Source organism: Oryctolagus cuniculus, chromosome 14 (assembly GCF_051225735.1).
Source record: "Oryctolagus cuniculus isolate XC-2025 breed Fujian yellow rabbit chromosome 14, ASM5122573v1, whole genome shotgun sequence".
Lineage (NCBI taxonomy): Eukaryota > Metazoa > Chordata > Mammalia > Lagomorpha > Leporidae > Oryctolagus > Oryctolagus cuniculus.
The window spans coordinates 63300718-63326644 of record NC_142880.1 but is presented as its reverse complement, the minus strand read 5'-3'; the positions used below and the strand labels follow the sequence as shown (position 1 = coordinate 63326644).

The 25927-nt window shown below is 53.5% G+C and overlaps 1 protein-coding gene across 3 annotated transcripts in view; it reads left to right on the top strand.

Moving 5' to 3' along the window:
• Positions 1–273: 273 nt before the first annotated feature.
• Positions 274–25927, top strand: part of GDNF (glial cell derived neurotrophic factor) — a 29197-nt gene continuing 3543 nt past the window's right edge. The window contains exons 1-2 of one of the 3 annotated variants that reach the window (XM_051853515.3): positions 278–2014; positions 6532–6708. In XM_051853515.3, the coding sequence (XP_051709475.1) occupies positions 1954–2014; positions 6532–6708 (238 nt within the window). In that variant the 5' untranslated portion in view covers positions 278–1953. Of the gene's footprint in view, positions 2015–6531; positions 6709–25927 lie in introns of all 3 variants that reach the window. The other 2 variants (XM_051853517.3, XM_089313136.1) reach the window with 2 other exon arrangements.

Sequence of the window (25927 nt, the reverse complement as noted above, 5' to 3'; positions counted from 1 at the left end):
GTCTGAGCTACTTGAAGAACACACACTCCCCACCAACCGGATGAGTCATAAAATGAGGTACATAGATGTAAACTGAGCCTGTTTACACTGTCCCTGGCCCCAGCTAATAAAATAAAAGAGATCCCACAGAATTCAGGTCCACTGGTTTCCAGAAAGCGAGTTTCTGCTTAGCAAAGAAAGACATAGCTTACGGAGTCCATGCTTTGAAAGGCAGCGCTAGTTCCACGCTCTACACACACACACACCACACCACCACCACCACCACCACCACCACCACCATGAATGCTGCGTGTTTCTGAGTACAGCCAGGTACCGGGTGTGCAAGGATTTGCCCTCCTCATCCGCCCTCTACAAAGGCAAGCTGGGGTGGGGGTTGGGGGGCTTCTGGGGGTGAGCTACCCAACACAAGGTCTCACCTTTCCCGTTCACAAAGCTCCGCACTGGGGGCCCCCCGCTGGGTCCCTTCAGCAGGTGCTTGCTAAGGTTTTGCATTTTCAAAAATCTGGGAAGGGAAAGAAAAAAAAAAAAAAAAACCACAGCAGGTTTAGCCCAACCTCCCCTGACCTGTTCCTGATAAAGTGACCTGGCGCCTCGGGAACTGGGATTTTGAATGTATGTGTGTGTGTGTGTCTAGCCTGTGGCTGCTATTGGATTACAACAGCATGAAAATGGAACCTAGGGCTGAGGAGCCCGCCAGCCTCAGAAGCCTTCTTCATTGCCTGCCGTGTAATAGATGATATGCAAAGCCTCTGACTTCAGCCAGTAGATATTTGGAGACCGTGTTGGCCCTAGCATGGGGACTAAACTAGCGTGTGTTTAGGTCAGAAAGCGAATCAGAAAAGCCACTGGAGGGCACGTCACGGAATGAGCGCCCTATAAATTCATTCCCACTCGCAGCCTCCCCTGGCAAACACTCGGCTTCCCTCCCTGGGCCGCTCCACGTCTCTCCCCGCCGTGGGGCTAGGAGGACTCGGGCCGCAGCTCCCCCTTCTCGCCGCCGCCTTCTGCCCTGCAGAAAAAAGCGAGAGGGCGAGACTCCGAGGACGCCGCCAGCCCTCGACAGGCGCGAGGGAAGCCCAGGGTAGCCCTGCACCCGGCAGAGCGCCCTCCCTCGGAGCGCGCGGCGCCCAGGCCAAGCCCCGCGCGGGCGCAGCGGTCAACTTCGGATTGCCCCCTTCGGTCGGTCTGAGCGGAGCTCCGCACTCTTCCTCCGGATCTACCCGGCCAGGGCCGGCGCTAGCCCGGCGGCATCTGCACGCGCTCAGCGCTCTCCCTGCACCCCGGGGAGGGGGCCGCCTCGCGTCACCCACTCGCACCCCGCGCCCCCGCCTCAGGAGCCCGGCGCCTCCTCGCCGCCCTCCCCCCCACCCCAGCCACAACCGCCGGCCTCGCCGCCGCCTCCCGACCCCTCCCCTCTCGGGGCCCCGCGCCTCCCCTCCCCCACCCGGCCCCCTGGCCCGGGCTCTCGACGACCAGCCTGCGCTCCTGGCGCCCTCATGTCTTCACGGGACTCCCCGCGCCGGTTGACGTGGTGTCTCGTTCGGATCTCCAGGCAAGACCTCGGCTCCCGCCGCAGCATCAGACAGGCCCGTCTCGCGCTCCCAGGCTCTGCGCCCCGAGGAGGCGCAGAGTGCGGCGGCCGCCGCTGAGCCGCCCGCGGCGCCCCGGGCCCGCGCAGCCCCGGCCAAGAGCGCGGTGCGCGCGGCCGCGTCACCCCCCTCCCAGGGCAGGGGCAGCGGCTGCTTGGACTTGGGCTCCTGGGGGTCCGGGGGTCCGGCGGGGGAGGTGTCGGCAGCCCTCTCCTTTTTTGCCGCGGCGGCGGCTGGAACCTTGGCCACCGCCTCCTGCGCGCCCTCGCCGCCTCGCGCGACCCCAAGATTGCGAACTCGAACCCCTGACCTATTGGGCGGAGCTCCGCCGCGCTCCTGCCCTCGGCCCGGATGGGTCTCCTGGATGGGACTCGGGGCACCTGGAGTTAATGTCCAACTGGAGGTCTGCGGAGACCGGATCCGAGGTGAGTAGGGGAGCAGGCCGGGGTGGAGGGGGCGAGGGGCCGCCAGCGTCGCCTGCGGGAGCGGCGGGTTGCGGGGTGCGTGAGACAAGGGCGCGGCTGGACCCCGGGACAGGCGGACGGTGAGAGCGGGAAGAACAGAGGGATCCCTGGTTGGGCAGGGAGGGAGAAGTTGGACCAGAGAGAGCGAGCGCGCGCGAGGCTAGCAGTACGGAGGGGCAGGTTGCCTTTTCCACGTGGGCAGAGATCTGTGGGGGCCCTGATGCCCCTGAACCCCTCCATGCCGGAGAGGGGCGAGTTCCCTCCCCGACTCGGCTGGGCGCCCTTCTTTCAAGTCCCTGGACGGCGCGGGGCTCGGCTCATCTCGGAAGCCACCCGGAGCGTCCTCTCCGGCTGCCTAGAGATCCCGTGCGGCGAGTGTAACTTAACTGTTGAGCTAGTTTGGGTCGGTTCTGGAGGAGAGCGCAAGCCCGGGGAGCGACTGCGGCTAAGGCGCTGAGATCCTAAAAATAGAGGGCTCGCAGCCTCGGGCGAGGTCCTGCAAAGCCACAGCCTCTTCTCTCTTTCGCTCAGCCCCTGTAACCGCTCCCGTCTAGGCACGGACATGGGCTCCCCGCGCTGTCCCACACTCAAGTCTCCGTTTCCAACAGACTTGGGAACTCCTCGGGGTCTCCCCTGGGCCGTCCAGGAGGTTCTTGGAGTGACCTCTTTTCCCCCTTACTCTGCGCCCCCTCCCTCCCAGCCACTGCCTCGCACCACCTGGGGGCTGGTTCCGCCGTGGCTGGGCTTCCAACCCCACCCGGTGTAAAGGAAACCCCCGTCCGCGCCGGGAGTGGACACTGTCTGTCCCCGCAAACCTCCCAAAGCCTCGCCGCTGTGCGATCCCTGGAGAGCGGGCGGGGGGCTGCCCCCGCTGTGAGCTCCCTGCGTTTTTGCTCGGTGCCAGGGCCACACACAACCCTTCCGCCCACCCCACCCCCCGGCCCCGCGGCCCCGCGGCCCCGGGTGTGCTGGAGCGCGCTCGACTCCAGCTCGGTGGTTTGAACTTGCACTTCGAGTGTTTCGAGGAAGAGATGCTGCTTCCCACCTCACGCACACACCCCGTCCCGCAAGGCCAGCAAAGTGGGAGCCACGGGGCTTCCGCCTGCGTCTCCCCACCCCGCCCTCCACCAAGCACTGGCTGTTTCGCCGCGCCTTCGCCAAGGCGTGGGAGGTGTCGCCTTTTCAACAAGTGACAAGTGTCGGGTGTCCGGGAAGCGCGCCGCGTCCCTAGCCCACCCCCGCCGCAGGAGGTGCGGTGGCCTCCGGCCCCCTCCGCAGCCTGCCCGCGAGCGGCGCCCCGCATTCTTTCTCCAGGCCTCATCGTGGGCACCGCCGTCGCGGGGAGTTAAGGGGAGAGTGAGCCCTGCATCAGGCAAGGGCACTGGGCGCAGTTCAGAAAGGCAACAGAGCTGTCCGTAATTTCTGTCCCTGCCGCAGGAGGAAACCCCCAAGTTTATAGCAAACCCCGCTCCCTGCCCCACGCTTGCTTTTTCTCTGCCTAAGACCTGGATCTAAGGCAAAGCCCAAACCAACCTCCCAGTCAGCCAGGTACGGGGTGAGGTGGAGGAGGGGAGGGGGAGGCAGGGCGGCGGGAGCGCCCACCCGCTGCGAAGCCTCCGGGGAGCGCTGGGGGGATGGGAGGGGAGGGGTCGCAGGGGAGATGGGGGGGAGGTGTCCAGAAGAAGCAGGTTGCCCAGGCAGCACCCAGCGCATCGGGAGAGGGAAAAGCGGGAGAGAAAGGCGAGGTGGGAGCCTGCGCCGCAGGCACGCGGGTAAGGACATCAAAGGGCCATGGGCGATTGTCAATTTAGGGAGGATTGTGGGGCGAGTGGTGGTTCTCCCGTTTTTTACTTAAAATGACAACGCAGCCTCCTGGCCGCGTGGGCACTGCCGGACTCGGGCGGTTTCTGGTGCCCCCTGGTGCCGGGAACTCAGAAGTGCCCCCACGGCCGGCGGGCGGGCGGGCGAGCTGCGGCTTCGGCAGACTCCGCGGGCTTTCCGGGGCGTGCTTTTCGCCCCCCACGCTGCCGGGGGACCCACCCGGTGCCCTGCTGGGGAGCGTTGGGCCCGACCTCACGGGAGGATCAGCCTTGCCAGGGCGCAAGAAAGGGTGCGGGGTTCAGTTGGCCGGGAGGACTTGAACTGGGTTTCCGCACGTGGCAGCGCGTGAAGCGATTTGCACGGGTAGCAAAGGCGGTGGTTGCGAGGGAAACGCAGCGAACGGCTGCAGACAAGTGCGGGGCAAGGATTCAGACACAAACTGGGACGCCGCGGGGGGAGGCCCAGAGGGGCCCAGAGAAAAATGTCCTAGGGAGACCGCTGTGTGCGCCGTCCCAGACCTCCCCGCCCCCCCGCGCGCGCCCTGCAAATACCGGGAACTGAAGAGCCGCTGGGACTGGAGAGGGCCCCGGCGGCGGCGCGCAGAGTGAGGAATGCGCCCTCCCCGGCTCGGCGGGGGAGCTGTTTGGGGGCGCTGGCGGCACCCGGCCCCGGGCGGGAGCGGGAGCTGGGAGCCTCCTCTGGCGAGGCGGGGAGTTTTCCACTGTTTCCTCCTTTGCCAGCTTCGCCACACTTCTAATTGAGGACCTCCACGTCCAATTTAAAAAGCCCTCGGTTGGCCAAGCGAGGAAAAAAAAAAAAAAAGGAAAAACTCTCTTAATGCGGAAGGGAAGTCTGGTGCCTCGGTCGCTTCCTGCCGCCGGGCACCGCGATTTGGGATGGCGCATTAGCCGTGCGCCTAGCTGTGGGTCCCCACCGCCAGCCATTTCGCACGCACCCGGGACTCGGCACCGAGGGGGCGGGAGGCGCAGCCTGGCACGGTGTTCCTGGGCCTGCCCGCCGCGACCCAGAGACGTCGCTTTTCCCAGGGTTTGCAAACCTGGCCGCACTGCATGTGGCGCGCCGGGCCGCGGGACCTGGGGGTTCCCAGTCCCTCCGCTCCGCGAACCCAACAGCTGCGGGGCGAAGAGTCCAAGGGATGGAAAATGCATTTGTCTCCGCAGTGGTGGGAGGTGGCGGCTGAATTTAACGCTTTCCCGGGTGGCCAGCACCCGGGCCTGGGACCTGGGGTTCCACGTGGAACTTAGAGGCGCGTGGGTGGGGAGTGGAGGGGTCTGGAAGGGAGGCGGAGGCGCCTGTTAACTAATGCAAGGGAAAGTTGTTGCATTTACCTGGAAATGATCTTCTCCCCACTTGCAGGTTTTCCTCTAAATCCACTTTACCTAGGGTGTGGGTTGTTGGTGGGGGTGGGGGGGTTAACTGCATGACTTTCAGTTTCCGCCTGAAAATTCTCACCATAGTCCCCTGGAGGGGGAAGAGACTGGTTCCTCGGCCCCTCCACACCCCCTCATTGCATGGGGCTTGGCGCAGCTTCAGGCGCGGCCCTGTTTCCTAGGGGTGTGCGGCCTGAGAATATAAACCGAGGCACGAGCTGCACCCCGACACCGTACCTTCTAGCCGCCCCCCCCCCCAGGTGCTCACGCGCCTGGGGCTCTGGGAGCCAGCGACTCCTCTGGGAGGGGAAGAGATTAGCGTTAGAGTCTCTCAAACCTGAAGAAATAAAATGGAATCAAGAGGGGGGGGCGGGGGTTCGGGTCTACCGGGGACGATTAGAAATGTCAAGTCCTGCCTACCAGCAAAGGCAAAGGCTATGCAGAGCGCGGACCGTGTGCCCCGCTGGTCCCCTGCACGCGTCACTTAACGTCCATAACCTTAAGAGGTGGACCTAATACTTTAAGCCGACTCGATGCTTCGGGTAGTTGACTAACTCAACCCAGATATTCCTGCACAGCCTCAGAGTCCCCAAGTCTCACTAACTTCTTGTTCCTGTGGCAGTGTATTTAGGTGGGGGAATGAAGCGGGGGGGGGGGGGGGGGCGGCCGGGGTGAGCGGTGCCCTCCAGCCTCCTCCAGCCTAGCTAGGAGTGGGGCCGGGGGCCCAGGGTCGCGCCTGATTTTTTTTTTTTTTTAAGCCATAGAAAACGACTGGTCCCCAGGGACCTTCCGGAGCTACCCGGCTGGGAGGGTCTCTGGTTGGGCAGATGACGCAGGGTGATGTCTGCTGGGTTGACACCCCCCCCCCCAGGAAATGGGGTACACGCCTGCGGAGAGGCCTGGCCAGGAATCTGGCCCAGGGGGAGAGGGCGTTTACCGGCCGAAGCGGTGCAGAGGGCAGCAGCCTTGCTTAAAAATCTGACCCTTGGGACCGGGTGGCAGAGGAGGCAGAGGTCAGCCGTGGCCTGGACGGGGAGTGAGCACTGCTCCTGGGGCTCCCCGGGAGACGCAGCGAGCAGGGCGCTCCGAAGGAGGGCGGGGGACGCCCGAGGAGCCGCAGGCCTGCAGCGGGCGCCGGAGAAGGGCGGGCGGGGATGAGTTCGGAGGGGGACGCGGGGACCCGCGGGGATGCCGCGCCGCGGGCACTTGAGCTTAACGCGCCTTCTGCGGTTCTCTCCTCCGCCGCCCGCCCGCTCGCCCGCGCAGGTGCCGCCGCCGGACGGGACTCTAAGATGAAGTTATGGGATGTCGTGGCTGTCTGCCTGGTGCTGCTCCACACCGCGTCCGCCTTCCCGCTGCCCGCCGGTAAGAGGCCTCCCGAGGCGCCCGCCGAAGACCGCTCCCTCGGCCGCCGCCGCGCACCCTTCGCGCTGAGCCGTGACTGTAAGAACCGTTCCCTCCCCGCGGTGGGGGGCGCGCTTGTGGCCCCCCTCGCCCCCCACGCGCCGCCTGCACGCACCCCGAACCGGCCCGGACGGCTGTGTGCCTCTTGGCCCCGCGGGCAAAGCCCGGCGGGTGCCGCAGCCTCCCTGGAGGTGCCCTGCTGCCGGCTGCCGCCCAAGGGCCCCGGACGCCTTGCCTGTGTATGCCAATGCTGGTTTGCCCAGCCCGGACAGTACGGAGCGTTCATGCTGTCCCTTTAGCTGCTCGGTGAACAGAGATTCTGAGCGCCACAGGAACACGCCCAGGTGGCCCCACTTCTCCCCATCCCGTAGACAGGCACCCATCTTTAAGTTTCTTTTTCCCAAAGCTCTGTATCAGTTGTGTTGTGCCCGGCCGTGCTGAATGCTGAAAACTATTGCACTTTTATCCTAAACTGCTTCTGCAAGCCGAGAGGCCAGGTTTTTCACAAAAGCCAGAGACAGAGAGAAGGCAGAAGGGCCTCTCTTTCCAGCAGGAACATCTGGGGAGTGTCAGGTCTGCTCGGAAAAGTTTGCTTCTAGGAAGAAGTCGCAGGGGTACGTAGTGCTGGCCGGGACTAGGGCAGAAAGCCGGGGCTCACAGATGACCACGCTGACTCTTGAGAAAAGCCCGGCTCCTTCTGAGTTTAGAAGCAAGCCAATCAGGACACGGCAGCTGCGGCCTGATACCGTTTGCTCTCTTCTGGTCAGCCCTTTGTTGCGTTAAAATGGGGTATTGCTGCATGACTTATAGTGGCTATCGGAGCCTTTTGGAGTGTGAAAAAGGTAGCAGTGGAAACGTTGGCAGAACCCCAGAGGAGGGCGAGAGGGAGCTGTAGATAACCAGGGTACCACACTGGCTACTCCTCCCCCAGCCCGGATTATCCCCCAAGGTGACTGCACCTGTACAAGCGCCGCAGTGGGCGCCTGGTCCAAGTCAGCTATCAGCCAAGAATCCCCGAAACTCAGGGGCAGCAAACAGTCCAAGAAATCTGATATTTTATGCTTAATCTTCTTCCAGAAGCCCCAGGACAAAAAGTGCTTTTTTTTTAATCGGTCAGATTAAGACTTCAAAAGTGATTTGGGGTTACAAAGAGGCCACGGTGGTCCCTTGAAATTAAAATCCCCGTTCCAAGGGCTTCTGTCAGTTCACCATACAGCCTTATCTGCAAAGGCTTTCCTCTCCAGCACAGGTTTAGTGTGCAGAAACACTTGGCCAATGGACATCTACATGGGAAGCCAGCGGCTTCAGAGCATAACGCATAAGCGTTCATAACTGTCCCTTCATTCATTGGAACGGGCGGGCCAGGGGAACAGAGGCAGTGGCAGGTGCTAGGTCTCCAGCCTGAAGGTTCAGGAGAGAAAACTGTGCCTGGTTGTGCAGCTGATCAATTCCTGGAGGTTTAAGTGCCATATTTGTAGCCCGCCTACCTAGGTTTATTTAGTGCTGGCTCCTGGTCCTGGCTCGGTGTTCAGCTAGTTCTGTGGCTATGAACAAGTTACTTACTTTAGAACTTGTTGAACCTTTATAGCTGTTCAATAAAAGGAGGCCTTTCTGATCTGAAACATCAGCAACTATGGGATTTGTCCCTTGGCCTATACATTCCTATCCCAGCCATTCTTTGGGGATCCCCTGGGGAACTATAAAGACTGGATCTCACCCCAGGCGATTCTGATTGACTTGGTGGGAGCCTCTGGAAATACATATATTCCCCCTAGTGAACCTAATGAACAGCCAGGGTTCTATCAGCATGGCTGGATAATATCCACAGAAGGAAAACCTGTGGCTCATCCCCAGTAACACTCGACAAAGCAAGTGAGTTAGCATTAATCCCCACACTAAAGGTGTGGGGAAGGCACGCTGTGTGGGGGAGGAGAGTAGCTTTCCTTTGCCAGAACTGACACAGAGTCATCAGTGGACAGGATTCTGATTACTCTGCCTACATTTGAACCAGCAGAACACGCCCAGTTCTGTTTTAGCTATGCAAAGACCCAATAGATCCTAGAGGAAACCTGAAAGAGAAACGTTCCCAAAGAGAAACAGCTGCATTCTAAGCCAAATTGACTTCTTTCCAGGTATGTTCAATTCGGTAGCAAGCTGTCAGCGCAGGGAAGGCAAAATAATGACAGTGTGCAGACTTTGGACACTCAACCAGTGTCAACACACCCCTGTCACAGCGCTGAAGTTTATATCCTGTGCTGGACACGGCATAACTGGTTAAGACTTATGGAGAAAAACATTAAGTCACTGAATTTCATTTGAAAATAGAAAGTACCATAAATTCTGATGCCTCCAGTTCCCTTCGAATACTTGGAGCTTAGTGATCACATAAAAGGGCTTGCATGCCACATTAATAATCCTGCACTTTTCAGAGGTGCTGGGACCCTACCTGTCTGCACACTCACCCTCGAGGTTATCTGTGTTCTGCTGGCTCCACTGTGAATGAAACATCCAGAATTTTATCCCTAGTGTGTTCACAGTATGAACAGGTGGCTCACTTGCCTGGAGGTTGGCTATGAAGTGGTCCATAGTCCAGGGCCACCTCCCCTACCACCTTCGAAGCTGTCTAGACTCACAGACTAGTGGGTTTTTTCCCCCTTTGGGACATCCAAGACTTTTCTCTTTTTAGCTGCCCTTGCTACATTTACTCTGCTTTTCACCAGTGTCTTCTTCAAAGGGTGTGAGGGATCTACAAGGTGAAACTCACAGATGTAGGAGCATTTGAGAGCTGAAAGGAGACGCTTTACCCCCTTTTACAAGGGGTAAAACCACTTGTCCTAAGTCCAGAGATTCATCCATGCTGAGAGTCTGCCAAAGCTGGCACCAAATTTCCCCAGCCCACTGAAATGTGCTTTATATGGGAGGGGAAGCACTTTAAATAGGGAGATTTTTAACTAATAACTAAAACCAGGTTGTATGGCATTGTCTGAGTTTATTAATTATACTCATAGTCACCATCGCAATTCTGAATGGATTTCACAAGTAAAAGCATAAAGGGCATGTGGTTAATGTTTGTGATCTAAATGAGTCATCTATTCATTCAGCAAATGGTTTGTGTACGCCGGCACTGTCTTAAGTGTTAGGAATACCTTGGTTCATCAAAGAGACGGAAGTCCATGCCCTTGAGGAAGCTACTTTCCAACACATGTGACAAACAAAGCATGAAGGGACCTTGGGCCACAAAGGTGCCCTTAATTTGCATGCAACTAAATGCCAACCAGAAGAGACGTTGAGCATTGTTCAGCTGAGATTGCAGCTAACTCCCAGTTTATTATATTACAGTGGGATTCTCTTCCACCAGTTTGGCCACAAGTCACAGTATTCCCTATAGTAACAATCTTTTAAACCAAGCTGTCAAGGTCTCAGGCTAGCCCACAAAAACCTATGTACAGCACGCTACAGCTGCAGTATAATTCCCAAGATGGCCACGTGAGCCTGTGCCCTGGGTGTAACATCCTGCCATGTGCAGGGGAGGGCACAGAGCGAGAAACCAGGGAGGTTCAACAAGCAGGGGCTTAAGTTAACCCATCCAGACCAGACCAGAGCTTGGGTCCCGGCCTTGCAGTTTGACCAGCTGTTATTCAGCGTTTCTTGACGATTCCCTCATCTATGAGATAAGGGTGCGTGGGGTTGGTATGAGAGTGAAATAAGACACTGCTCTGGAAAGCCTAGGCTCCCCAGATGCATACCCTAAGTGGTCCTCGGCCTCTCCTCCTTCCAGCCTCCCAGTGAACCCCCTTTCTGCCACATGTCTGTCAGGGCACTGCTCTAAAGGGGGGAATTTTGCATGACATGACCCAGTGCAGAGAGTGGAAGAAATGCAGGCCTGTGCGCAGGCTATTTTGGGCCTGCAGTGGGTTGGTCAGCACGTAGGCAGACCAGTGCTGCCGGGGATTCTGCCCCCGGGTCAGCTGCCCTGGCTCTTCCTCGGTTTCATAGCTCCATGCCTTCCCCAGTCTCTGAGCCCACATACTTCCCGTGGAATTGTTCCCACCAGAATCCCATGGTCGTATCAGGGAGGCCCTCTTCCTGGTGGGAAGAAGGCAGCCAGGGCAGGGTCAGATCCACCTGTGCTAGTGATAAGCAAGCTGTGGGTTGGAGTCTGCCCATATGAAGACGAAGCATTTCTGTTTTAGATAATCCAGCCGGACAGTTAATGTGAGATGTTTTATAATCCCAGTAGAAACTTTTTAGTACTTGTTCAGCCTGCCTTTATTCAGCTAAGAAATCATCTAGTGTAATCAGCTGATTAAATGTTAAGCTTTCAAACCTAATGTTATAAATACAGAATAAATACACTTGATCCACCATTGGTTCTTATTGCCTTTTTTTTTTTTTTTTTTTTTTTTTTTGGACAGGCAGAGTTAGACAGTGAGAGAGAGAGAGAGACAGAGAGAAAGGTATTCCTTTTTCCATTGGTTCACCCCCGAAGTGGCTGCTACGGCCGGCACGCCGCGCTGATCCGAAGCCAGGAGCCAGGTGCTTTCTCCTGGTCTCCCATGCGGGTACAGGGCTCAAGGATCTGGACCATCCTCCACTGCACTCCCAGGCCACAGCAGAGAGCTGGACTGGAAGAGGAGCAACCGGGACTAGAACCCGGGGTGCCGGCGCTGCAGGTGGAGGATTAGCCTAGTGAGCTGCGGCGCCGGCCGGTTCTTATTGCTTATGAACTGTATGAATGAACAGTACTGTAATAAAGTGTCTACCCAAGCTGGAAAATGGCTCCATCCCTTGGGAAGGGTCTCTTGGAATCAAGAAACTGCACGTCAGACTGCAGTTTACTTTTATGTTGGTTGAGAGGCAGAGAGAAAGAGCGTGCATGCCTATCTGCTGGTTCTCTCCCCAGATACCTGCTATGGCAAGGTTGGGTCAAAGCCAGGAGCTGGGAGTGCAGTGCAGGTCTCCCACGGGGGTGGCAGAAGCCTAGTTACTTGGGCCATGATTGCTGCCTGCGTCAGCAGGAAGCTGGAGTCAGGAGCCAGAGCCAGGCTGCAAACCATGGTCCTTCCGTGTGGGGCACAGGCATCGTCACTGCCAGGATGCAGGTGCACCCTAGCATCTCAGATGTTTCTAGAAGGCACGATGCCTTCCTTGACTTCCAGGACCAATATCTGACCCTGGCCCCACTCCAGAGACCTATTTCAAACTGTTGCTGTGGAGAGGAATCATTTTCTTTTTCTTTTCTGAAAGGCAGAAACAGAGGCAGACAGAGAGCTTGTGTCTGCTGGTTCACTCTCCCAATGGCTGCAACAGCTGGGGCTGAGCAAAACTGATACCAGTAGCCAGGCATTCAATCTGGCTCTCCCACGTGGCAGGGACCCAAGTATTTGACCCATCACCTGATGCTTCCCAGGGTGCCCATTAGCAGGAAGGTGGGATCAGACGCAGAGCTGGGAGTCAAAGCCAGAGAGTGTGGTAAGAGCTCCGGGGTCCGCAGGTGGCATCTTAACTGCTGTGTCCGATGCAGACCTGAGAAATCCATTTAAAGCTGACTTGGAACTGGCAGACTGACCCAACAGCCTGTGCAATATGCTCAAAAGATTCCACTTTAGCTAGCAAAAGGTATCCAGTATCTTCCTTCCCTAATTTTCCTTCGATTTTTGTGTATTTAGCACTCATGGTTCATGGCTTCTTCATTTGATTAAAATACTTATTCATTAATTAATTACTTGAACGCAGCCAATAAGGGATTCTTAGATGTCTTTCATGTGCTAGGTGCTGTACAGCCTTAAAAGGTCAACTATGACCTTAGATGGCCCATGATCTATTTGTAAACTGCAGATAGGCAGATGGGCAGATGGGCTGTGGACTGGGCGGATCCGTCAGACAGGTTGATGTGTCTGTCATGAGGGGTTTATGTTAGCTGCAGTCATGGTGAGAAGTACTAGCAATGAAGCCACTGGGCTTTGGAGTTCAGAGCAAGGAAGATTTCAGAGAAGCGGGAGGATTTGAGCTGGGACAAGCAGGATGATAGTGGGAAGGGATGGGCAAAGGAAAGGGAGTCATTGTAGTCCAGTGAGCAGCATCAGAAAATTGGTTTTCATGAACTAGAGGAGGGGTAGATGGTGGCTGCAAGGAGGACAGACGAGTCCCCCACCTCCTGGGAAGCGGTGCTGAGAAGTGATGGGCAGTTCAGAGGCCTGGGCAGGCAGCACCCGGGTTCTGAGATGCTATAAAATTGAGGAGAAGGTACTTGCTCTGTTGCCTATGGCAGTGGGTGGCTCTGGGGCAGACAGTGACAGCACGTGGGAATTGGCTTCAGAGCTGGTTTGTGGCAAATGTTCCCTAAGTCCTCAGACTGCGCCTGAGTAAGGTCCATAGCATACGTATTGCATTTTGAATATTGCTCTCCTGTTATAAAAAGCTTCTAGGCATAGGCCCAACCAATTAACCTGTTAGCTCTCAAGTAGGTGAAAAGCCACAAATGAATCTTACTATTAATGTTAGTGCCATGGCACCTCTTCCCTGCCCATAAAGGTACTTCCATTCTAAACAAACAGGTTAGACAGGTAGGTTCAAGCTCTCCTGAACCAGAGGAGATACCAGTATCCCCATTGGACAGGTGAAGGAATGAGTCGCAGAGAGCCCATCAAGGCCACAAATCTAATCGCTGGTGAAGCCAGAACCCAGCCAGTATATTCTGTGTAACACAGGCTTTGCTCCCAGTTTAGTAGATTAAGAAAACAAACATTTGGCTTGTTGGGAATACATTCGCCATCCCTAAAACACAGATTTCCAGGAAAACCAAAGAAGCAAACTAATAGAAAGAGACTCTTCTTCAACTCCCTGTGGGTCTCTGTCTTTGATTTCCATTTGGGCCACCGGGGCCTGGGCAGTATTAATAGCTACTTCAGAGCTCAGAGGAGGACTTCTTAAGGAGAGAAATGGGGGTTTCTCCAAGTGTCCTTATAAAACGAGTATGGATGCTTTACAAAAAGAGAGACAATTCCCCAAGGCTTTGCAACCACAAAGTCTCGTCTGGTGGCAAGGAGCATTTGGGAGGCCTTGTGGGAAATACTTGGTCTCAGAGCACTCCCATCTTGCCCAGGAAGAGGGGATGCTCACATGGAACTAAGCATGACTGCGCAAGTCCCAGGGCAATTGTCCTCTTGGGAACTGCAGTCTATTTGCAAAAGCAGGGAGCGGGTCATCACTGGGAAACTGCTCCCAGGGTGAGCTCAGGAGAGGCAGAACCCACTTTGGCGTGACTATAGTAAGAGAAGCCAGGTGGAAAGGCCTGGTTTGCAATGTCATGGTCTTCAAACATTTTCCCCTGCAAACTTGCCAACAACAAAGTTGGAAAAACTGTTGTGCTCTTTTAAGTGGACGTCTACAGTTTTCACCATGAGTTTAAATTGTTATATCAAACACCATTTCCTGCCCATTCAGAGACTGTTGCTATGCTTTAAATCTGTTGTTGGTAAAACCTTGGTCCTTCCAATTTAGCTTATTTAATTCACCAAAAACTATCCAATTAATCTGCCCAAATACATTGACTTTTGGTCAAAAAAGCCTGACTTCATTTTCAATTCAAATGTGCAGGCCGATATATACCCCATGGTATTCCATGGTGATTGTCACAGGTCTGGGACCCTAATTATAAGATGAATGAATACATGGATGGGCGGATGGACAGACAAGCAGATAAAGCACCCTATATCTGGGTTTGTTCACGTGGGATTCCCTCTCAGTCAGTGTTCAAGAACAATGAACACCCAAAACCTCCTTTTGGCATTTGCCTCATCTTTTTTTTCCTGAACCATTTGGGAGTTTGTTGTGAACCTCACAACATGAAGTGCATACCTTCTAAGAACAAAGATGAACCTTGCATAATCACAGTTCCGATCCCAGCCTCACGGTGTTTAGCATGAATACCCTACTCTTACCCGAGAGAGAATCCTGATTCAGATTTCTCCAGCTCTGACGGTAATGTTCCTTATGCTTCTTTGAATCCCGAATCATCAGTTGCATTTGATTGTCTGTTACCTTTAGTCTTCTTTCATCTGGACTGGTTCCCAAGCCTGGCTTTCCCCCAAGGCACTGAGATTTTTGTGAATTGGGGCTGTCTTGCCTACTGTACTCCAAACTGCCCTTCCTCTTGGATCCATCTGATTATTTCCAAACGATTCAATTTGGGTGAGCATCCCTGAACTACAGTGTTCGTGAGGCCCTCTGTTCACATCAGACAACAGCATCCAGTATCAGTTTGTCCCCAGGAGCCCTGATGCCTGAGTGTCTTTGGGTGGCACCTGAAGGTGTTCTCCCCGCACAGTGAAACGTGTGAGCCAGGTGAGAAGCAGCACACCTCTGTGAGAGAAGCACAGCGGGGAAGAGAAGAGGGGTGTGGGGAAGGAGGGCCCAGTGCAGGGCACGCGCAGGCACACGGACGTTAGGAATGCACCTGTGCAGTTGAGGAGGTAGACTCTGCGTCCCTCATGGCCACCCTGCAGAGGGACATGTGCCTCCATTCAAAGACACAGAGCCACTGAGCGTGGGCTGTGGACTCTTGACGTTGTGTGGTTAGTTGTCAGGTATTTCTAAGAACTTGGAAGAGGCAACACAGATTCCCCAGACAGACCTGAGCTTTCTGGCCCCCAGGCTTCCATGCCAGGGACCCCAAGCTATGCACAGAAGACACTGCTCCGTAGAATGTGCTAGACCGAAAAGCGGCCAATGCCTGGATCCCCTCAGAGGTGATCTTGCTTTGTCTAGAGACTACAGGGTTCGTCTTTGGGCTGGAACACGGCTGGAGAATTGTCAGATGTGATCACCACGTGGGCTTCTGAGGCACTGTGTGTTATGTGCTGTCTGTGGCCAGGCGCTGGGCTGATCTCTTCTACGTGACCATATCAATCTTGCCCTGGAGGTGGAAGTGTGGCTGTCCCCATTTTAAAGATGGGGAAGTTGGGGCTTACCAGGGTTGAGTGGCTCAACACGGTCTAGGCCCCAGAATGCCTGTTTCAGCGTGGGACACTCAGATGTAGCTCTCCTGACTGTGCCCACACATCAGCAAGGAGAGAAATCAGGCATTGGAGTTTTGCAAATGCAGTCGTTTTAGAATGATACCCATATCTGGTTACCTGGAAAGTCTTTGAGATTCCAGTACATTTGCTCACTGGGCAGCAGAAAGTCCCTCATATCCGACCACAGGAATCTATCAAACAAGTTCAATTGATAAATTTTTTCTTCACCCTTGTCATCTTGTCATCTTCCTGTCATCTCTTAGACCCTTCTTCTCCTCCCTAAGGAGCTCAGTGTTCCTTCTACCCACTATTCCACTGGTCCCCTGGGGAGGGTGGAGGGAAGCTGAGCACAGAATCCCAGTGGGAGCCGCGGGAAGGAGAAAGCATGACTTCCTACCGGATTTCTTTGGCATCCACCCCCCCCCCAACCACCTGCCCCTGATAACTCACTTCCCCTGGTGGGTTTCTGTGCCCTGCTGAGCAAAGGCAGTAGCAGAGTTCCTGATGTGTGCTTGTTAGCGCTGGGTGTTTATTGCCCATGGTGAAGTGCTTTTAGCACACACCAGGCATCCATGGATTAGCTAACAAATGGACACCCTGGTGGGTGTTTTCCTGCCTTAAGAGCAGAAGAAGGGCGGGGTGGGGGGAAGTGCTGTATTACTGTAAAATTATTAGCATAACTATAAAGAAGTATGGGCCACATAGGCAGAAATCAGAGCAGAACCACTGGAATCAGTAATGAAATGAATATGCCGTTCCCCAGTGGGATTTTCCTGGCTATTTGCATTCGTGGAGTAATTGCCAGTGCATTTGCTGTAAGTTTTCTCAGTTGAGTCCTAGGGTAACAGTTCCAGATATGGTACAACTAGGAAGTGCGTGTGATATTGGTCAGAGTGGGCAGGCATGGCAAGTAAAATAGCATTTTAGTGGGCGGAGTGGTTTTCACAAGTGCACCCAAGGCTCCTTTCTCTATATTCTGGAGTGGTTGGCATTCTTCTTGGTCTTTTTCTTTGGCCTTGAGAGAATCCAGAAATGCTTTTTTAAAACAACAAAACACTGGTGTTTTTACAATGCAAATACTTTTCAAATAAACTGATGTCATGCCTTCTTGTCAACAAACCACTGGCCATGGAGCAATCGCGCTGGAAGCTCTGGAAGTGCTCACAACGGCTTAGTAAAACGGCTCGGCCTCCGGTTGCTTCTAGAACAGGTGCCGTGGACCCCTCGTGAGGTTAGCCCACGAGGCAGTGACCGGGATGTTCTGTCTAACACTAGATGAATTCTGTGTCCAAAATAGGGAGGTAAGGATGCTCCTTCCATAATGTAAGATGCGTCGGGATTCAGTGCTTCATGCCCTATGGGCTTTAACAAAAAGTTCAAATAAGTGACAAAGTCATCACTTTGAACTCACAGCAGATGGCAGAACTTCGCAGAATTTCTCAGAGAACTAGAACATTCTCCTGGCTGACACTGCACATTTCAGAAGTCCCAGACCACACATAGGTCACCTTCCAGGACCAGCTAGGGAGAGGGAGGGTCTCACAGTCCATTTTGTACCAGTACGGGAAAGACCTTAACATACTTGAAACAGTAAAACAAACAGAATAATGAATGCACGTGAGATTTTAAGAAATTAAAAAAAAAAAACTTAAAATGAAGATGTTAAGGGTAGAGTTGAAATTCCTCAAGACAATGGCAGGTTGAGTGTTTGACTTTTGGGTGTTAGAGATGCAGGAATTTCAAGCATGTTGGTGTGGGATGTCCTCTTAGTGCTCCTTGGTCCATTGCTACTTTTGCAGGGAGAAAGTGAGGTTTAAGAATGCCTCATGCTGGAATCTGGGTGTTTATAGACGCAAATACAGGGTCCTCTCTGCCCGTCTCTCCATCTCTCTTAAATAGGGCACAGGAAGATGACTGGGTGGTTTGAGAGAGGATTGGCAATGATTATTTCAAACATAGCAGAGATGTTGAGCCAAGAGGTAAACCAAAGAGACTGAGTCCTGCTAGATCCTAAAATATCTCCTGTCGGGTTTCACAGGGCCCGTGGTGGTGGCTGAGCCACATGCTGCAGGGCTGGCACCTGGAGGTGGTCTTCCTGGCGGAGGTAACCGACAATCAGTGTCCAGCAACACTGTCCCCCCACACACACACCCCAGGGCCCCAGAGTCTCCCGTTGACCTTGTATGTGTTAGGGACTAGTCCAAGGTCACACAGCAGGGCAGCAACTGAGCCGGGACTGGAATCTCGGGCTCTGTGCTCTCCAGCTTCGCAGCGAGACCTCCTCAGGCAGTGCCAGCGAGAGCTGGAGGAGCTTCCGGAGCCGGGGCCTCTCTGTCTGGATCTGCCACTGCCGCTGGCTGCTGGTTTTCCGGTTTTGCCTGGGGTGTTGCCAGACCTGCCTTAGAGCGCCGTGCTGGAGCCAGGGCACAGGAGAGATGCCACTGAGTGGCACAGCTCTTCCCTTCGCAGACAGCATTCGTTGTGTCCGGCAGCCCGCGGCAGCCCAGCTCAAGGTTCTACTAACGTCACCCAAGTTCGCACCAGATTTTTCCCCAGCACATGCACTGCTCACGTCCTGTGCTGCGTTTGGTAAATGTGTGCAGGTGAAAGCAACAAACCTCGCTCTGATTCCAGAGTGAATGACCCTGTGGTCCGGAACATGGAAAGTCGCACGGTAATGGAAGTTTTACTTAGAAACAAAAGGCAGCGAGCACATGTTCCAGCCATGGGGCCTAGAGCAAAGACCTGTGTTCTCTGAGCCCGAGCGTCCCAATCCAGGAAGGGCACCCAGCGTGCGTGGGCCCTGCTTTGGCCTCCCAGGGATGTGTCAGGTTCAAGTTCAACTCCTGTGAAAGCTGGCCCTCATGCCACCCCTCCCCCCATATTGATACTCTAAGTGCCTCAGGGAAGCTACTATTTAAGGGATAACCTGATGAAATGCTCTAAGGTAAGGAACTTTAAAGACTCAGTCATACAGTTCTTAGAATGAGATTTCAGTATTAGCGAAAGAAAACCATAGTTTTATCTTCTTGAAAGATAAAAGTAACTTGTTCTCCGACGTCGGCCTGCATGGGGATTCTCCTTGAGAAGCCGTGTCCATCCTCAGCTGATCTTGCCTTTTTATATACACATGCATGTGTGTGTGTGTGGACACAGGGATGTGTCTGTGTGGATCTGGACACAGAGAAAGAGAACCTGTGTTTCCCAGATGCTTGGCCTACAGAGCAGTTTGCACTTCACTTGCAACATAGGTAGGCATAGAATACTAGATTGGATGTCCCCCACCCCGAGGGGCTCCCCATCTTCCTCCTGTCTGTGAACAGCACTTCCTGGGAGGCTCTGCAAGTCAGGACAGGTTGCCCGGAGCCACGCAGCCCAACTACAGCATTCTGTGGCCTTGCGCCCAGCGTCAGCCCCAGAGTGAGGCATCTGGGCACTGGTTCCAGGTATACCACTCATCTGTGAGGCCCTGGTGTAGGTCACAGGATCTTAGCACCTGCTCTCCCAGGTCACCAAAACTGGCTGCTCTACAGTGGAGTAGAGAGGCGGATCCTCCCCAGAGCAAGAAACGCCCAGGGCCTGCTCCCTAGAGCCTGTGCATCCCTCAAGCCTGGCTCAGGCAGATTCAGGCCAGCCTGAAACACCTCTCTTCTTGGAAAGGAATCTGTGGATAGCAGGGCCACGCCCCCTCTTTCTTGGAACCCTCAGAGCCTTAGACACCTTCCCTCCCTGGGTAGTAAGTTAGGGCCCCAGCCCTTCACAGCCTCCGTCCTCGGGCCATAGGTTGCAGACTCAACACTGAAAGCCAGGACGAGAAGGGGGACAGCCCAGCTGCAAAGATCAGAGTGACCCTTTGACTAAAATGTAATTAACCTGGCCTGTTCATTGAGAGGAATCTGATATTGTAGGGGAATACAGTATCCACAGGTGCCGGCTTAGCCAAGGCAGTGTGTGCAGTTACGTAACTTTTGGTTTGGCTAATATAGGGAGTGCTCACAGCCCTCAGCACAGCACTGTCCCTGTAAAATCCCAGGCACCTTTACAAAACTGTCCCTGTGCCCATCCTTTGTTCCCGAGGCGATGTTACTATTTCTGCGCCCATAATCAAGGGAGGGAAAATCTTTGCTGTAAATGGTTTGTCCCCAGAGTCGTGCCCCAGTACAAGGTTTCATTTGTTTAAATAGCACTGTTTATACAAAGGACACATCAAGGTTAAAACAGTGTAAATAGAAGAATGCCAAAATATTTGGTCGCCATCTGAAGGATGACTTAAATGCATCTGAGCATCTTGCTTTTTCAAAAACTTCAGCTTTTAAATGGACATGTTTTCCAAGATACATCATTCCAAGTGGGCCTGGACAATGAGCAAGTGTTGACCTATTTTTCCTTCTGAAGGATGCTCCTCTTTTGAGGTGGACAAGTATTTTACTGTTTCAGTTAGGACCCATGAGGGCTGTTTATGTGTCCGACATCTGCCAGGCCTTTCCTAGGAGGAGGAAGGTGGTGATGTGCCATTAAGTCTCAGTTTTGGGAACCAACCCAAACCTGTCCCTCAGTTTAGTGCACTCCTGGAAGATGCAGGCTGCTCTGTGCTTCTCAGTTCATCTGGGGAGTTGGGGGCGGGGCTCCTGCCAGGGCTAAAATGAATGCTTCTGCAGATTTTTTTTTTTTTTACTTGAAAGGCAGAGTTACAGAGAGACAAAAGCAGAGGCAGAGAGAGGGAGAGGTCTTCCAGCCGCTGGTTCACTCCCTCGATGGCCACAACTCGAAGCCAGGAGTCAGGAGCTTCCTCCAGGTCTCCCAAGCAGGTACGGGGCCCAAGAATTTGGGCCATCTTCCACTGCTTTCCCAGGCCATAGCAGAGAGCTGGATCAGAAAAGGAGCAGCCAGGCCCATGTGGGACACCAGCACTACAGGCAGCGGCTTTACCCACCATGCCACAGCACCAACCCCACTTCTGCCGAATTTTTAAGGTCAGGCTCATTGAGGCCTGCCCTGTACCCCTCTCTGCAGAGGTATTTGACTCCTAATGACCCTCCAGATTGATAAATTGGGGCGCTCTTTATAACAAAACTCAATTGGCATCAAAAGGCTTGGGATTAGGAATTTGGTTGGGAGAGACAGAGCCTATTTGTTCTGTGGTTTAAACAATCCAGTGTTGTGGTGTAGTAGGCTAAGTCTCCACCTGTGACGCCAGCATCTCATACGGGCACTGGTTCTAGTCCCAGCTGCTCCCCTTCTAATCTGGCTCTCTGCTGTGGCCTGGGAAAGCAGTGGAAGATGGCCCAAGTGCTTGGGCACCTGCATTCATGTGGGAGGCCTGGAAGAAGCTCCTGGCTTTGGATTGGCCCAGCTCTGATGTGGCCATGGGGGGAGGGGTGAAGCAGCCAATGGAAGACCCTTCTCTGTCTCTCCCTCTCTCTGTAACTCTACCTCTCAAATAAATAAATAAAATCTTTAAAAAAGAAAAGAAGAAGAATGCAACATTGCCCTTTGCTGGTTTCCACAAGTAAAACATTGAATGTAAATATTTGTTTGTTCTATTTTTCAAAAAATGTGAAAGGAAAAATAAAACCTTCAGTTCAGTAAGCGTCGTATGTCTGCAGCCTGGGCATGGGCTTAAATCGTTTGTCCACCAGAGCAACAAGATACTAGAGAGATTTTCCCATCAAGCAGAGGAGTTCTCATTAGCTACAGCCTTCAGTTTAACATTAACTGTGTGTGCTTGCTGGATGCTTGCCAGGTGCCATGGTTGGAGCAGTTTTAGGTTCACAGCAAAATTAAGAGGAGGGTACAGAGATTTCCCGTGTTCCACCCACCCCCAGACATACAAAGCCCCCCCATCAATGAACTGCACTGACCAATCATCATCGTCCGAAGTCCATAGTTTATGTTGGGGTTCAGGCTTTCGTGTTGGACATGCTACGGGTTTAGACAAAGTCACTGACATATGTGTCTGCCCGTCCCCAAACACCTCTACACTCAGGGTTAGTACTGTTTACCGCATCATCCGACACCTGAAGTAGCCTGTGCATTCACGGAGCTGTTTGCTGTCACTCTGGAAAGCCCAAGTAGAATTCAAAATAAGGGGAAAGGACTGAGCCTTCTCATCGTGAGGCACTAAGTGTGTCCCAAATGTTGCAGTCTTTGTCCCTTGCAATATTCGGGACTACCTACATGTCAAAGGCGTTCGCTGTCTGAAATTCAAATATTACTGGACTTTTCTCTTGTATCTGAGAAACAAAGCCCATGGCAGCTATGGAATCAAAATGTCTGAGAAGGGGGGAAATGCTTTTTGAGAACTTGGAAAGTATTCTGGGGTACATAAGAACATCCAGTAGTGACTCAGTCATTATTACAACTGTAGCGATGTCAAATTTTGTAAGTCGCATGAACTGAGGAGTCTAAAGCAGTGCAAGGTGAACCCGTGTACCTCGAATGATCTCCCATTAGCTTGTGCTGATTTTACAGTGTCTCGTCCTTGTTTCTGATTGATCTTCAGTTGATTGTGAATTGTTCTGAACGTTCCTCTGTTCCTAGGTTAAGTCAGGAACTTTTGAATGGAGCAGGGAGGCCAGGTGTGTGAGTCCTGTTGTAACACAAAGAGTTGTTGTTGTGGTCGTTGGAACTCAAAGACTTTGTATCTTGATTGATCATCTCTACTATACCTCTTTTTGACATTCTCTTGTAGACATACTCTACAAGTACGGTTTTTTGAAACTAGGCACACCTGTATTTTTTTCCTCTTTCATCACTTGTTGAGAGAAATGGGTGATTTCTCATTTTTTTTTTTAGGAGAAATAGTTTTGTTTCTTTGGAACACATTATTTTAAAGGGTTTCTTTAGTTTTATTTTTTAAAAGAAAGCGTCCTAAAGCGAGTCACGTTAGAAAGCAGTGCACAGGCAATGACAGTTAACAGTGCCCTCCCGCTGGCCCAGCCCTGGCCCCCGCTGATGAAACCTCTTCCCCGGAGAACAAACAGGAGCCCTGGCCTCAATGCTGGGCGAGGCTGCACTGAGAGCTGAGGCTGCGAAGAAGGGGAGGAGGTTGGCTTTCAGCTCCCAGATGGGAGATAAGGGTGCCACTCAGGGCATCGCAAGCTTCCCCATGTGATGTGCGCAGTTCATTTGGTAGCCTTTCTCTGTCACGGTGCGATTCTCAGCTGATGTCCCCGTGTCACCTTGAAAACCTCAGAGCTCTTTCCCCCTCCTAAAATGACCTGATTCATTCAACAAACAGCTACCGGGGCTCCAGAGACCAGATCCTATTCTGAGCACTTGGAGTCCGTCAGTGAACCAGCTAGACCAAGTTCCTGCCTCTTGAACTTGGTATTCTGTCAGGACAGACAGACAACAAATAACCAACTCAGAAATCCGTTAGGCACTGTGTGAGGATATGGCAGGCCTTGTGGGGGTAGGCAGCAGGGCGGTGGATCTGGATTCAGAGTTGGAGGGTTGCGTTTTGAATGGGGAGGCCAGTGTGGGACTTGCCAGTGGCCACATTTGAGCAGAGACTGGAAGGAGACGTGGGAGTGGCACAGGCGCTCTGGGACTCAGAGGTGGAGGCATAGGGGGGAGGCGGCACAAAGCCCCACCCCCTGCCTGTGTTTGAGCTGTGGCTCTCAGTCCGGATGATTTCACCCCTACAGGACAGGCCGTGTGGCAATGCCTGGAGACACTTCGGCTTGTTGTGAGCGAGGTGGAGGTGCTCCTGGCGTGTTCTGGGCTGAGGCCAGCGATGCTACTAGGCATTCAGTAGTGCCGGGACAGCCGGAGGGGAGGAGGTGGGAAGTGAAGAGGGAGGTGAGGTCAGAGGTGACAAGGCTGAGGAGAAGGGGCTGGCCAGGTTAGGCAGGGCGGTATGGACTTCGGCTTTTACTCTAAGAGAAATAGGGAGCGTTGGAGGTTTTTGAGTGAGTGTGTTGGGGGCGGGGGTGGGCTATGGCCTGAGTTCAGAGTTTAAAGAGTGCTCCTCTGGCTGAAGGGAGGACAGTAGATCAAATCAGGGCAGGAGGTGAGGATGAAGGAGGGGGAAGGCATCAGGGACTATTGAGGTTACGCAGGCAAGAGATGCGGAGGCCCTGGCCAGGGCCGAAGTAGCTGTGTGACCTCCACGCCATGGAGACTTCAGTGCTAACTCTCCCATGCAAAGCGATGAGGCAGTCTAGGCATTGCAGCCCCAGCCTGTCCATGATATATCATCCACTCACATTATAGATAGGAGGGTACCTCAAGGGTGGTGGAAAAGTGGAATCAAACGAGAAATTCCCAGGAGCTGCTTGGGAGGCCGAGTGCCTGGGTTCAAGCCCCAGATCCCAGTTTCCTGCTAAGCGCACATCCTGGAGGCAGCAGGAACAGACCAAGAAGGTGGGCCCCTGCAGGGAGCCACGTGGGTCCACCCACAGGTAGCCCTGTATTGAGTTCCTGACTCCCAGCATTGGTCCCAGTCCAGCCTTGACCACTGCAGGCATTTGAGGAATGAACCCATGGATGGGAATTCTATGTCTGTCTCTCAAATAATTTTTTAAAAATCTTATTTAAAAGTATAAGCTTACTTTGGTACAAAAGTTTTTAAAATTCATGGTTTTTTCATAATATGCATTTCTATGAACTCTCTGAAGCACACTCTTATGTACATGTATGGGTCTGTGTACATGTATAAACCTGTATTACCTACACATCTATATGGTTAGGTTGCCTTAGCTAGCTTTTGTTTTACATAGTAGGATATCTGATACACTTTAGTAATTAGGTTAGGTTTGTGACAAATCAGCTTGACCTAGGGTAGACCTAATCTAATCTTTCTATGTTTTAACACACTCCTGGCCAAGCCATTCTGAGGTCTTGAGGTCTATATTTCTAAACCACACAGAACCTGAAACATAATAAATTACTTGGATGGGTAAGAGAACAATAGCAGGCTTAGTACCCAGCAGACAGAGGCGTCTGAATTATTATTTTTTGTTTTGTTTTGTTTTGAGAGGCAGAGTGGACAGTGAGAGAGAGAGAGACAGAGAGAAAGGTCTTCCTTTTGCCGTTGGTTCACCCTCCAATGGCCGCCACGGCCGGCGCACTGCGGCAGGTGCACCGTGCTGATCCAATGGCAGGAGCCAGGTACTTCTCCTGGTCTCCCATGGGGTGCAGGAGCCCAAGCACTTGGCCATCCTCCACTGCACTCCCTGGCCACAGCAGAGAACTGGCCTGGAAGAGGGGCAACCGGGACAGAATCCGGCGCCCCGACCGGGACTAGAACCCGGTGTGCCGGCGCCGCAGGCGGAGGATTAGCCTAGTGAGCCACAGTGCCAGCCCTGAATTGCTTTCTTCTTTTAGAAATGGAATAACTTGTTCCCAGGGTCAGTCTTCTCCCACTCCACCAAAGCAGATGGCTGAAACCCAGCAGGAAACAGCAAGAGATTGCTAATTTGTACTTGCACCCAGGGGTCTCAGACGTCCTCTGTGGTGCCTCCCTGGAGCGTACATCTCTTGTCTTGTTTGCAGCCAGAGAGTGGAAGCCATGCCACGCCCCCAGTGGGCCTGCCACTCCAGTCGAGGGCGTGTCCATCCACAAACAGCATCACCTGCTGCTGTGGTCCATTGAAATGCTGTGCGAGGGGCTGATGTTGTGGCGCTTAGAATACCCGTATCATATATCAAATGGAGCACCAGTTCCAGTCCCAGCTGCGCTACTTCCCATCCAGCCTCATGCTGATGCATCCTGGGAAGGCAGTGGATGACAGCTCAAGTGTTTGGGTCCCTCCCAGCCTCGTGAGAGACCCAGATGGAGTTCCTGGCTTCTAGCTTCTGCCTGGCCCAGCCCTGGCATGGCAGGCATTTGAGAAGTGAACCAGTAAGTGGAAGGTCTCTCTCACTGTCTCTTCCTTTCTGTGTGTCACTCTGTAAATCAATCAACCTTAAAAAAAATAATAAATGCTGTTGGAAGTTATCAGCATCCCTTTTTATTAATGTCATGCTGTTTAAATGAAATGGCACATTTGTCTCTTGGCGAGTACAATTATATCAGCTGTGTCCCCATTCCTTAAGTCTTTCGAGAAGTTAGGAAAGAGTGGGGTACGTGAGCTCTTTGTGTGTTCTGCAGGGTGGTTCTTGTCTCTCGTAATCATATAGTATCAGCGTCAGCTTCAGGCGACAACACTCGGGGTTCCAGATGAAAGTAGCAATGCTGGGAGACCTCAGCGTTTTCCATTTTTCTCAAAGCTTGGACCATGGACATCAGAATT